Genomic DNA, 14,430 nt, shown 5'->3' on the forward strand with positions numbered 1-14,430 from the left:
TCCTAGGTATTGTTTGTGTGAGAGAGGGAGAAAAATATTTCTTGACTATTGCATATTAATTTGTACAAATTTAAACAATAAACCAAATTTCAATATTCATGACTTTTCTAAAACTTTAGAATCAATATTCAATATCCATGACTTTGCTTAAAACTTTACAAAAAGATGTACGTCACATGGAAAAAGACTAGTGAGCAGTGACCCATTCAAAATAAATAAAATAAAGTAACTCTTAACTCTTAAGTCTTAAAGATGTATTGACTAATAAGTCCTTGAGCTCAGATTTTCTTCTCCACCAAGTAATCCATTTAATACTATGTCATATATTCAAACTCCGGACCTGCAAATGTATTAATAATATCATCCATATTGAGAAAGTCCTAATCCTTTATTTAAATACTAACAAGTTTTACCAAATTTCAATAACAATGTTTTACTTTTTATTTTTTATAAATATTTTCACCACAGTTGGAAATCTATCAAATTTCCAACTTCATCTTGTGTAGTTAGTGAGATTTATATCTTTGAACTTTAGTTCATATGTACTGTTTTAAAAAATTAATTATTTTTATTTTATATTCATTTCTTAATTTCACTGAATTCATGAATAAAAACATATGGCTTTAAAATTTTAGTTAATTTAGTTTCAATCCTATATAAAAAATCTTGTTTACAATATTATACCTTTCAAAATTTTGCATATATATATATATATATATTCATTTATTTTAATTTGCAAAGACATTTGAATAATTCTCTTATACTTTGAAAATATACTAATTTAATAAAATTTATAAATTAACAAAAAAAAAAAATTTAATAAGAAAATTATAAGCATGGAAAATAATATTTTTTTAAAAAAAGGTTTTGGGTACCAAACTTGGTAGAAGAAGTTGATTTTTATAGAATCGAAAAAATAGAAGTCGGATATAGGTAGGTTAACCAAAAAGGTTGGGTTCGATTTGCCATATTTAGGTTGGGCCGTTGGTCCATCCAATGTTTCAAATGGCCCACAACTCACAAGTTTGCTTGTGACAGAGGGACTCTACTCCTATTTCAACGGAGTTGACCAATCTATACTCACCCCCACAATCCTATATCAAATCTCAAACCCACATCCTTCTCGGACGACTCCTCTTTCTCTCTCTACTTTTCTTTCTCTCTCTATATATATCCATGCGTATCTCTCTCTTCTCTCCCAAATCAAATCAAACTAGACCCATTTCAATCTGAGAAGTTTCAAACACAATGGCGATCTTCAGATCTCCTTCCATGGCCACTTTCCTTTCTTTCCTCTTCCTCTGTTTCGCTCTCTCTTCCGCTCTGGACATGAATATAATCGAGTACGACAAACAGCACGGCCAGGCCATCCCTCCGCGAACGGACCGCGAGCTCAGGTCGATCTACGAGTCCTGGCTCGTGAGGCACGGCAAGAACTACAACGCGATCGGTGAGAAGGAGAAGCGGTTCGAGATCTTCAAGGATAACCTGAGGTTCATCGACGAACGTAATGCTGAGAACAGGCCGTACAAAGTTGGGTTGAACAAGTTTGCTGATCTGACGAACGACGAGTACCGATCTAAGTTTGTGGGTTCGAAATTTGATAGGAAGAAGATGTTGTCGACTCCCAGGAGCGATCGTTACGCATTTCGCGCCGGCGATGATTTGCCGGAGTCGGTTGATTGGAGGTCCAAAGGGGCCGTCGCTCCGGTCAAGGATCAAGGACAGTGCGGTGAGTAATATGATATACACACACACACACGTTTTTGAACTTTATTTTACTATTATTTTCTTTAATGGGTATGAGAGGAGGAGACTTGTATGTGAACGTGGGTCCGGGAATATGGGCGTGTGTTTCACATTTTCTGCATATCGGGACCCAATTTGGGCCTTTTTGGACGGATCATTTGTTTAAAATGAATTTTTTTTTTTTTTTTTCTCGGGAAAAAAGGTTAGGATATCATTTATCATTTTTGATATGTGAGAATTTATGTGGAAATATATATATATATTTTTAGCAGGAAATATATGCCTCTTAGACTCCTGGTTTGTATCATATGAGACTTTCCATAAACATTCCGTAAAAATTGTGAAGAATGGTTTTCAAACATTGGTTGCAACTTTGTGGAATCTATTTTTGCCTTTTTAGGAATTTGTGTAGATTCATTTCGTATATACAGTTAATCATGTTCACCTATTGATTGATGTCGCTATTCAATTCTAAAATTTATGTATACTGCCGTATCCTCTTTCTTATATGCATAGTATTCAAATGTAGGGAGTTGCTGGGCATTCTCAACTGTTGGTTCTGTGGAAGGGATAAATAAAATCGTAACTGGAGATATGATCACTCTGTCAGAGCAAGAGCTGGTGGATTGTGACAAATCTTATAACAATGGATGCAATGGAGGCCTTATGGATTATGCCTTTGAATTTATCATCAACAATGGTGGCATTGATAGCGAGGCGGACTACCCGTACAAGGCTACCGATGGCATGTGTGATCAAAATCGGGTTTGTGCCATATCAAACTCTGTGAAGAGAAAAGAAAAATAGCAATTAATATTTGTGTTTTAGTCAAATTTATGAATGTTGCATCTTATGTTTTCTGGTCATGTTCTTTTCTTCAGAAAAATGCTCGGGTTGTTACAATTAATGGTTATGAAGATGTCCCAGAAAATGATGAGAAATCCTTGCAGAAGGCTGTTGCAAGCCAACCAGTCTCTGTTGCAATTGAAGCTGGCGGCAGGGATTTCCAACTCTACACATCTGTAAGTCAACATTATTTTCTCTTGATTCATTCTTTAATAGGATATGATTTGAAATTTGGTTTTAATAGCCACGACATTTACAAACAAACAAAGTCTTTTCCCAACTGCATTGAGTCGGTTATATGAATCTTGTATTTCCATTCCGCTCTATCTAAGGTTTAATAATAATAATAAAGTTTATGCATATATTTCCCACTCCTTTTGTCTTTTTCTTTCTTTTGGTTGGGAAACAACATATATATATCTCAATTCATTTCTACCATATCCTGGTCAAGTGACATTGTCTATTAATGTTAAAATCCCAATAGAGAACCTTCGGTGAGATTCTTATAAGATCACAGAAATCATGGATTCCCGAGACGACTCCCAATTCTATGTTATTTTTATACACCTTTTTCATAATTTAGAGACTGAGTTTCAAAAATGGTATAAAACTAATGCACTATACATTTATATGTCTTATAAGAGAAAATCATGTCAAAATTGTTCAAAACATATTGATTCAATAATTACTTTTTGGTTTACTTTAAATCAATATACTATTTTATGAATCCTTTAGAATTGGTTTGGTTCCAAAAAAACTCTTAAACCGGTCCAAACCGAACGCAACCCTACTATTTATTATAATTACTTTTTGGTTTACTTTAAATCAATATACTATTAATTTAGGCTATTCGAAATGTTGGGGTTATATAAACATATATACATATCTTATGGTTTGTTGTTTTGCTATTATATGTAATTGAGAAGGGGAAAAAAATTTGCTTCTTAAAAAACAGCTTAAAGCAATTGACTACTCTCTCTAAACTTCAGTAAGTTGTATAAACCTATCACCTAATATCTACACAAATCTTTATGCTCATCTAAGTTCCCCCATATCCCCCCCAAAAAAATTTCTTTTGCAAGTTGAATATTTAAATGCTGATTGATTGAAAACTGAGAAAGGATAGGTTCATGAACTCTTTCATCTTATAAGTTAGTCTAATATTATAAAATTCTATCATAGTTTCTGCTATGTAAATTAATCTTTTTATGCTAATAATTATATATTTATGTGATGATTAATGTGCTCCAAAATTATTAAGGGGAGCTTTTAAAAAGTTTTACTTCAAATTTTGGCTCATTATTTATTTATTTTTTCATAGTTTTGTGTTTAGTCGTGATGTATTTTCTTAAGTGTTATTTGGTATTATCTTTCTTATTTTGCATTATGATACTTGATCCAATAGTGAGGAATCCCATTGATCAAACGGATCTTCTTGATTTCAACCTTTGGCATTGCCCAAACTATATATGGTTGAAGCATGAACTATTCACAGGGCCAGATAAGCCGGTTGCTGATAATTGATTTATATTTTATTTTTTTATATGTCCTCTTTTGATGGGGAGTTAGCTCTATTTGATGAGAATCAGAGGATAATTTCTTAAGAAACACATTTTCTCTTTATTATTGAAATTGACTCCTCTTTATCTGTTCAGGGTGTATTTACTGGACACTGTACACAACAGTTAGACCACGGTGTTGTTGCTGTTGGATATGGTACAGAAGATGGTAAGGATTATTGGATTGTGAGGAATTCGTGGGGTCCCAATTGGGGAGAGAGTGGGTACATCAGGATGGAGCGCAACATAAATACCAAAACTGGCAAGTGTGGCATTGCAATGGAAGCCTCATACCCCACCAAGACTGGTCAAAACCCTCCCAACCCTGGTCCATCCCCTCCATCTCCACCAGTAAAGCCCCCCACTGTCTGTGACGATTACTTCAATTGCCAAGAGGGAAGCACATGCTGCTGTGTCTATGAATATGGTGGCTACTGCTTTGGCTGGGGATGCTGTCCCCTTGAGTCTGCTACCTGCTGTGATGACCACTATAGCTGCTGCCCCCATGAGTATCCAGTCTGTGACCTTGATGAAGGATCTTGCCGACTGGTAATTTACAATGAGATCGTTTTTTGCCTTCAGAATTTTGATTTATGATTTATTAACTCATTTAGTCATCTTATACCATGGTTAGACCATTGGAATGAGCAAAAGAACTCGACTGCTTTCCCATTTCCATTTCTTTTCTATTGTTTGTTTGAGTCTGTCTTGTGAATAAAACATAACATAGTAACTTCCTTCCTGCAGAGCAAGGACAACCCATTGAGTGTGAAAGCCTCGAGGCGAGTTCCTGCTATACCTAACTGGGCTCAAGAACGTGCCGGCGATAAGGTGAACAAATCTTGAGCCAGGCTTGGTTCGTCTGGGGGTACTGGTAGAAGCAAGCAATGGGGCGCCAAAGAAAAGTGTTCGTGCTTACCAGCGCAATATCATGGGAGGTTGCAAGGAAGCTACGCTTGCCATTTGGTGAATTATAAGCTTGATTTTACTGCACTGTGTCGACCCTGGATGGATTGCTTTTATTGTTTTCAAGCTAGTAGTTCGTTGTAAATAATTTATTTACATTCTCTTAAACAGAAACAGAGACAAATTGGATCAAAAGCTTAAATTAAGAATGTATTCTTATGTACAATACCTTCAAGTTTTTATATATCACTTTCTTTTAAGAATTGTGAAGGAGAATTGCTCAAGTATGTGTACATAAACTTGTTTAACCACTAAAGGCGAGATGCGAATTGTAAGGAGCTCGCATTCGTTCGATCATAAACAAATATTTTATCTACTTTCAATTTATTTGCCAGATAGGATTTAAAGGAGTTCACATGGCAAGTTGATGCAGAAACATTTATTTTTAATTTTTTTTTTCCAGATATATTGTCACATCTGTTTATTGTCCATCACACACACACACACACACACACACACATGTATATATTTGTTAACACCATCACAAATATTCACTATTTAACATTCTCTATCTATATTTTTTTTGGCATCATCTTATTTGTGTGTTACTGTAGTTTCTATTAATGGTGTGTTTTATATAGATTGGTCATCAATCATATCTTACTGCACTAAAATGCCAATTAACTTTTATTTTGGCATATTAAAGAGATTATCAACCAAATTACTACCTGATTTGATTACTTTTAGTTATTATATGGGAACACAAATTTTATTACAACAAACCCAAATTAGATAATCAATTAAGGGACTTTTCTCTATTGATTTTCAACTTCAGGGATTGAAAAAAAAAATAAAAAATTTATTGGTAACCTCTTATTTTTTGAAGAGAAAAAATCTTTTTCATTGAAGGATCAGGAAAAAATAAAAAGTGGGTGTGTAAATAGTACCCATAAATTTATTGTCTTTTATTATGGTGGGGGATTATGAGTGTGATTATGATTGTGATTTGATGGTACGACTATGATTACTCAAACAGTTTATCCATTAAGCTGCCCCACGTCACCTAATTATGAATATCTTACTACTTAATTGTACATAATATATGTTAAAAGACTTAAAATATAAGTACTAATAAATTTGCTCTGATAAAGATGTATATGAGAGAGTATCAATGATAAAGTCTGACGTGGATGTATGTGTTAATATAAATATATACACATATAGATGATAACTGATCCGAAACAGTTGTGTATACTCTCTGTGTCAAAGATTAGACATGAACCTTCTCAATCCCATCTTGTCGTAGAAAGAAATTTATTCTTTTTTTCATCCATGCTCTTGAATTTTGTTATTTTAGCCCCCCCCCTTTTTTTTTTAGAGGGAAAATAGCATTGATACACTATGAAGTTTGGGTCACTGTCACTTGAACGTGGATCAATTGACTTTTTTAATAATGACATCCCTGTACCTGATTATTTTATTTAATTAATTTACGAAATATCAACATGATAATTAATGAAACTACCATCATCGTTAAGTCTCGATCTCTACCCAAATCTCTAAAAAAAAAATTTTGGTTCATCTATTATGGTGGTTGGGTTGGACATTGCTGCTTCGGGTTTTTTTTTTTTTTTTTTTTTTTTTAGTTGTGGTGGATCTGGGGTGGTGAATCTGGCGATGGCTGTTTTTAATTTTTTTTTTTTACTCTGGTGGTGGTTGTTGTGGTGTGATTGCGGTGGTCATGATGGTGTTTAGGTTATCAGCATGTTACAAAAAAATTATTTTTATTTTTTTTATAATGGTGGTGGTGGTGATGTCGTCTTGGCATGGCGGTAGTTCTGGTGGTACTTAGGATGTATAAGTATGGAGTGACCATGATTGTTTTCAACTTTTTCTTCTTCTTCTTCTTCTTTTTTTTTTTTTTTTTTTTCTTTTTTTTTTTTGTTTCTACTGTGGTGTTGGTGGTTATGGTGATATATAGTTATGGTGATATATAATAAATTTTTATTTTTTTATTTTTTATGTTGTGGTAGTGGTTATGGTGGTAAAAATATTGTTATAGATAAACTATATCTATATATATATAAGAGATGAAGAAGTTAGTTTGGTCCACTAAATTTAGTTAGGAGGTTAAATTTATAATTTCATGATTTAAATGAAGTTATTGACAAGACAAAAGGTTAAAATGTAATTTTATATAATTTTAGAGGTCTGAAAGGGATGTCAATCCACATTTTTTAAAACCTTAGGGAGTGTCAATGTAAAAAAAAATTATTAACCATTCTCTTAATGACGTTAACCAAAACCTCAGAAGTGCCAATGCAATTCAACTTTTATTTTTATTTTTTACTTTTTATCATGCACTTGATGAATAGTGACAGTGTATAACACTTGATAGCCAATTCTAAAAAAAATAAATAAATAAAATACAATTACAGATTTATGATTACAAACATACAAACAAATATTTAGTAATGAAGTTCAAATCAAACGGGTTTTATTGTGAATCTAATAATAAGCAAGGACATCTAGACAAGAAATCTTTTTGAATCATTGGTAATTTGGTATGCAAGATTGAATTTTTATCATCCACTTGATGAACAGTGGTGACAATGTATAACACTCAGTAGCTAATTCTTTAAAAAAAGAAAAAGAAAAAGACATTTACAAATTTAGGATTACAGAAATACAAGCACGTATTTATTTGGTAATGAAGTTCAAATCAAACAGAGTTTTATCATGAATCTAATACATAGGTAGGGAGATGTAGACAAGGAATCTTTTTGAATAATTTTTAGGCATGCAAGATCCGATTTCTTTTCCATTCCCACCCAATTAAACTCTTTCACACTATTGGTTGGAGTGATAAAAAAATGGACCAAAGAGAAAGGAAAAGGGATTTACGAGCCATCACGGAGAAGGAAAAATGTAGTCTCTGTGATACCCCTCAGATCCGAGATACGGGTTGATCAGGCTCAGGCCCAAACCCGAGGGAATATCAAACAATTAATATTTTATAATAAACACGGAATACAAAATGAATTAAGAAATGAAAGTTTAAATCTGAAAAGAAACTAAAAGATAATCCTTAAATAATTAAATACTTAAATTTGATAAACCAAATATTCATAATTTGAACAACTCGGGAATCCATCTCTAGTGGACCCCTAATAAAAATCTCGCACTGAATGAAAGTAAAATGAAAGATAAAATCCAAATCCAAGATCTGGAAAGAAATCCTACATCGTCGGTAGAATGGAAGATCGTCTCTGTTCAGCACGAACAAGCTCAAGCCTGGAACTGACGTACACCTGAAAAATAGGAGTGGGTTAGGCCCACAAACAAGTTCTATCCTACTACAATCCAAGCAGAGACTCGATACGCATGTACATACTAAATAGTTCAACAATAACTAATAATCCGTACATAAATATATCCACACTACTGGACTCTCGCTAGGCCATGAAGGGGGTCTCAACCTGGATAGAAGGCATCACACAATACGCACCTGAGTGGGCATGAGTACTTAAACCTAAACAGGGTATACCTCAACCTTCACAGTCAGCTACACATCCAACTGCATATACGCACCCTAACCGTCGACACTGAGACTCAAGCTCATGACACGGTAACATAAAAATATATCTAAACTCCGTTTCTAACCATCCACAAGAAGTCCAGTAAGTCACTCAGCGTATTCAACCGTACCGACTTATATATATAAGGAGGATTGTATTTTATAACCCGTGCCCTTACTCCAAAATAGGTAGGACTTAGCAATTTGAGCTAATCCAAACCTAGTATGTCACCGTCCCATACCGGTACATACAATCCAATCCGTCCAATAGTTGATAAAGCATATACAAGTACATAACAATATCAACGAGTCCATATCAAGCATATCAGAACGTATTAACAACCGTTCTTGAATAGTCCCAACAAATTGATTAACATTGGAAACATAAATATCAATATTAATTACTCTATTCCACGCATTTAAATAATTTATAAATGCCAAAACCAACAATTCCAACCTAACCATGTTAGAATAGATTAACCATCATGCTTTAATAAATCCAACCATTGATTAAGTATTAACAGTATTAGTGTCAAAACCCACAGTTCCAAACTAAGCACATTAAAGTATACTAGAAAAAACATGCTTAATTAATCCAACAATAAGCCGTTACCTGATCACCCACAGGACTGTGTCTGTAAATATAAGTTTATTCCCGGTATCCATAATTAACAGAGCTTAAACAAATGTTATAATATTTATTTCCATGGCATGCATAATAAATATAGACAATTTATCATACTGTTAAGCTCCTATTCAACAAAATTGACGAGTTAAATGTTAAGTTTACTCATCAACTAATCTTTAGCAAAAATACAGATTCCTTGTATGTATGTATACTCTAAGAATTTGAAATTAGCAGTGCACAAATTCTCACAAGAAATTTTACATTATAATCTGGAAGTTAGAAACTTCAAATCCACGCAAGTCTACAAGACATTCGTAATTAACTCCATGTAATCCTAATGATTAATGCTTTGTGTCCAATTCTATGTTAATCTGATCTTTGCATATTTATGTTTACTCTAGACCACTCCTAAACCATCCATTACAGTATTCATTATCCACTAAAACATATTAAAACAATCACTAGGAAGCCTAATCACTGAAAAGTGGAAAAAAACAACCAACAGAACCAAAAACCCACGAACAAACAACCTGGAGCCGGCTCCAGAATATTAGAGCCGCCTCCAATGGCCCTGGAGCCGGCTCCTAGACCATTGGAGCCGCCTCCAGTCCAAGGAGAGCCGGCTCCAATCCAATAGGAGCCGGCTCTCTCCCTCCTCTTCTTCGTGTTTTCCTCTCCAGTCGCCGTTTACGCCTCCGACACTTCACAGTATAGGTTTTCAGAGAGTTTAACTTAATCCCAGAAGATTCCAACCCTTAATTCAGTCCTTATTATGATACTAATATGGATTAAACCAAGAATTAAACAAGAAAGTTCAAAGTTAAACAGTTTACAATTTTAAAACAAATTCAGTTTCAGTTAAACTCTAAACATGAAACAGATAACGTTTTTATTTTTAAACATGTAATTCATCCTGGAACTATTGAGTATGCAAAGAACACGAGTATAAGGGAGAGAGTAAGGTTAGAACTTGCCTTTGAGATCTTTGTCCAAAAATCTTTACGCCGTCTCTAAAGGTCCGACGAAAACCAACGTGAACCCTCTCTGTTCTTCCTTTGTCTCCACAGTCGTAAACTTGGTTTTGTTATGTTTCTCAAACCCTAACCAAACATCTAACATATATTTATAGGATTTACTAAACCCTAAATTAATTCAAGCCCCAACTGAAATCCTAACCGGCCCATCCAACATACTGAGAAACCTACGACGACTTACAAACTGATTAAAAGTAAAACCCTACTTATTAAATCAAGACACTTACCAATTTAAATTTACAATAAAGAATTAAATATAACACCATTACCATTAAGCACATAATTAATGTAAATAAATCAAATAAATTAATTAAACCCAAAGAAAACAAATAAACCAACTAATTAATTCAAATAACACAAATAAGTCAAGTAAATCAAATAAGTAAAAAGTCAATTAAAACATAATTCAAAACGATTAATGAACCAAAAACAATTAATGAACAGAAAACAATTAAACAAAATACCGAGACTATCCTTTTGAAAAGTAGGGGTATTACAGTCTCTCATTTGTTTTGTTTGGTTGAATGAAAGAAATAGCAAAAATGATGAATAAGGGGTGATACAATATTTTTTTTTGGTTCGAAGAAAGTGAATGTGAGTTTTTGTAGTTTTTTTTAACGGTACACCCTCATTATATAAAAGGTGATGGATGTATAATTTAAATATCCGCGGATAGAGGAAAATTGTTAGATTAATGCACTATCTCATAAGATTGAGATAGACTCTACAGATTACGATAAGGATTAAGCTTACAGATCACAATAAGGATTAAGACGATGGTAAGTCTACGATACATCCTGACCTAAGCTTTATAAAAAGGAGCTAATCAACATTTTAAGGTATGCAATAGATCCCAACTCAATTTCTTAATTTCTCCAGAGAGATTATTTTGTACACTGACTTATTCGTCGGAGCCTACTCCACCGATAACACATCGGTGCCTGTAGGATCACCTTTTCTTCTCTTTGTTCAGGAACTCAGATCAGATCCGAGTTTGAGCGGAATTCTGCATCAACAGTTGGTGCCGTCTGTAGGAAACGATTTTAGTTCTCTAAACAAAGCATGGTTCGATTGCGATCTGGTTTGGCTGCTGGCAAGGACGAAGCGTTGCAGACTTCTGATCAAGGGGACTCGACGAGGTAACCCCCGGTCGTCCCAAACGATCAGGAACGCGTCACAGGTTGGAACAACAGGTTCAAATCTTAAATAAGAGAATGAACTAATTAGTCCAGCAAAATGCGATGATTCTGCAACGCTTAGCCGCCCCCAACGAGGTGGAGAACAGTGAAGTACCCAACAATGACTCCCGTAGGATTGACAACGACGCTGAGCTTAGTCAAATAGGGGGTTAACAGAGAAGCCATCACCATCGGTCTCCTGAACGGAATACGGCCAGGCTCCGTGGAGATACCTTTGGTTGTGTTGGCGACAAGACTGAGGACGTCATTCATTTTGATCTATAGATGCAAGATCTGAGAGCTAGGGTCGAAGACGTCATGCAAGCGATGAAAGGGAAGGGCCAGGCCTTAGTGAACGATCTAGTACAGAAGACCAACCTAGCATTTAGCCTAGTTATTATGAGTTGTCCTCTACCTAGCAAATTCAAGATGCCAACTCTTGAGAGCTTCGATGGGACGCGGGACCCTCTCGATCATTTGGAGACCTACAAAGCTCTTATGTATTTGCAAGCCGTACCGGACGAAATTATGTGCAGGGCTTTCCCTACCACACTAAAGGGTTGGGCTCTTCTCTGGTTCAATAAATTAAAGCCAGGCTCCATTGAAAACTTTAATGAGTTAAACAAACAATTTATAGGACATTTCATCACTGGGCAGAGGCATAGGAGACTAGCAATACACTTATTGAATGTGGAGCAGCAAAAGGGAGAGCTTCTTCGTGATTACATAATTCATTTTAACACTGAAATGCTGCAAGTAGAATAAGTGGACAACAAGGTTGCCCTCACAGCTTTAATGGGAGGACTATATACCTCTAAGTTCCTATTCTCCTTGTCCAAAGAAACCCTTACGAGCATGGCAGAGTTGATGGTTAGAGCATGGAAGCACATAAATGCTGAGGATGTTATGAATGCACGAAAAAACAAAGATGGTGAAGATAAGAGGTCGGATAAAAAGAGGCCAGCACCTAGCACTAGGGAGGAAAATGAATCGAAGTACAAGAATTCATAAGCAGCCAGGCTAACAGATCGTCTCGCTGTCCAGCGAGCCCAAACAGAACGAAAGAGAGTTGGAAGCAAGCTTGGACCTGATTGAAGAAAGGATAGACCAAGCCCATATTAGGATGGCTGCCTATCAATAGAAGGTCTCCAAGTATTACAATGCTCGGGTTAAGCCTATGAGATTCTCAGTAGGAGATTTAGTACTCCGCAAAGTTACTCTAGCAACCACGTATTCAACCATGGGGAAATTGGGTCCCAAATGGGAAGGGCCTTACAAAGTTACACGATGTCAGAGACCAGGAACATACTGGTTGGAGGACTTAGAGGGAAAGCTACTGCCTCACCTATGGAATGTTGAACATCTGAAGAAATATTATCAGTAAACAATTTCAATTTAATCTGAGTTTATTATTTGCTTTTGCTAATACTTCTAGTTTCAATAATTGTTTCATTCTATACAAATAAATGTCTTCAATAGCCTTGTTATCAACTTTACTTTTAATAAAGTATTCCTTACTTGGATCAGTTGTTTCAAATAATTCATCATCATTTTGATATATTAAGATATTCATGTTAAATGGATGAGCTGAGTGACATTCATACTAATCTACTTCCCTTGTTAAAGGGTGAGCTGGATAAAACTCGTACTAATCTACTTCCTTTATTAAAGGGTGAGCTGGGTGAAACTCATAGTAATCTACTTCCTTTATTAAAGGGTGAGCTGGGTGAAACTCATAGTAATCTACTTCTCTTGTTAAAGGGTGAGCTGGGTGAAGCTCGTATTAATCTACTTCCCTTGTTAAAGGGTGAGCTGAGTGAAGCTCGTACTAATTTACTTTCCTTGTTAAAGGGTGAGCTGAGTGAAGCTCGTACTAATCTACTTCCCTTGTTAAAGGGTGAGCTGGGTGAAGCTCGTACTAATCTACTTCCCTTGTTAAAGAGTGAGCTGGGTGAAGCTCGTACTAATCTACTTCCCTTGTTAAAGGGTAAGTTGGGTGAAGCCCATAGTAATCTACTTTCTTTGTTAAATGGTATGCTGGGTGAAGCTCATAGTAATCTACTTTCCTTGTTAAAGGGTGAGCTGAGTGAAACTCATAGTAATCTATTTCCTTTGTTAAAGGGTGAGCTAGGTGAAGCTCGTATTAATCTACTTCCTTTGTTAAAAGGTGAGCTGGGTGAAGTTCGTATTAATCTACTTCCCTTATTAAAAAAGATGAGCCGAGTGAAACTCGTTTTAATTTACTTCCCTTATTAAATGGACGAGTCGACTAAAGATGTCAATAAAATCAAGTATAAAATAACATTACTACGACTTGTACTACTTGGTTTTCTGGAAGGTGGAAATAATTCGAATGAATTCTACTCAAACCATCTCTATTTATAGAGGAAGAACGTAAACAGATAAGGAAGAGATTTATGGTGGAGTTCTAACAGAAATCTGCTTTGTGAGGGACAATTAGCTCCCAACGGGCTATTTTGCGTAGGAATTTACTTCTACATGGTGGAATCGCATACGACATGTTAGTAAGAGAATAGGATTAGGAGTCAATCCTCGAATAAGACAACCACACTGGCAGGCCCACATGAGTTGCCTATGTGCAGAAAGGTAGGCTGCCAACATGGCAGCTTGTCACAAATACGAGCTGCCAATGTGGCACTTCAAAAAATACGTCAAAGACATCTACGGTCCTAAAAGAAAATTAAAAAAAAAAAAAAAAAAATTTGAGTCAGGCTCTACCCCCGACTGTGTCAAGCTAAATTTGAGTCAGGCTCTACCCCCGACTGTGTCAGACTAAATTTAAGTCAGGCTCTACCCCCGACTGTGTCAGGCTAAATTTGAGTCAGGCTCTACCCCCGACTGTGTCAGGCTAAATTTGAGTCAGGCTCTACCCCCGACTGTATCAGGCTAAATTTGAGTCAGGCTCTACCCCCGACTGTATCAGGCTAAATTT

At 35.5% G+C, this 14,430-nt stretch overlaps 1 protein-coding gene across 1 annotated transcript; it reads left to right on the forward strand.

Moving 5' to 3' along the window:
- Positions 1–1,068: 1,068 nt before the first annotated feature.
- On the forward strand, positions 1,069–5,323 carry LOC132294105 (cysteine proteinase mucunain-like). Its single transcript, XM_059791837.1, has 5 exons — positions 1,069–1,732; positions 2,279–2,514; positions 2,631–2,771; positions 4,251–4,703; positions 4,902–5,323. Exons 1-5 carry the CDS (start codon positions 1,249–1,251, stop codon positions 4,998–5,000), a joined length of 1,413 nt encoding a protein of 470 aa, XP_059647820.1. The 5' UTR covers positions 1,069–1,248; the 3' UTR covers positions 5,001–5,323.
- The last annotated feature ends 9,107 nt before the right edge of the window (positions 5,324–14,430 follow it).

The sequence above is a fragment of the Cornus florida genome, unplaced genomic scaffold (genome assembly GCF_030987335.1).
Source record: "Cornus florida cultivar Cherokee Brave unplaced genomic scaffold, ASM3098733v1 CherokeeBrave_3.0.0_Hap2_Chr02, whole genome shotgun sequence".
Classification (NCBI taxonomy): Eukaryota; Viridiplantae; Streptophyta; class Magnoliopsida; order Cornales; family Cornaceae; genus Cornus; species Cornus florida.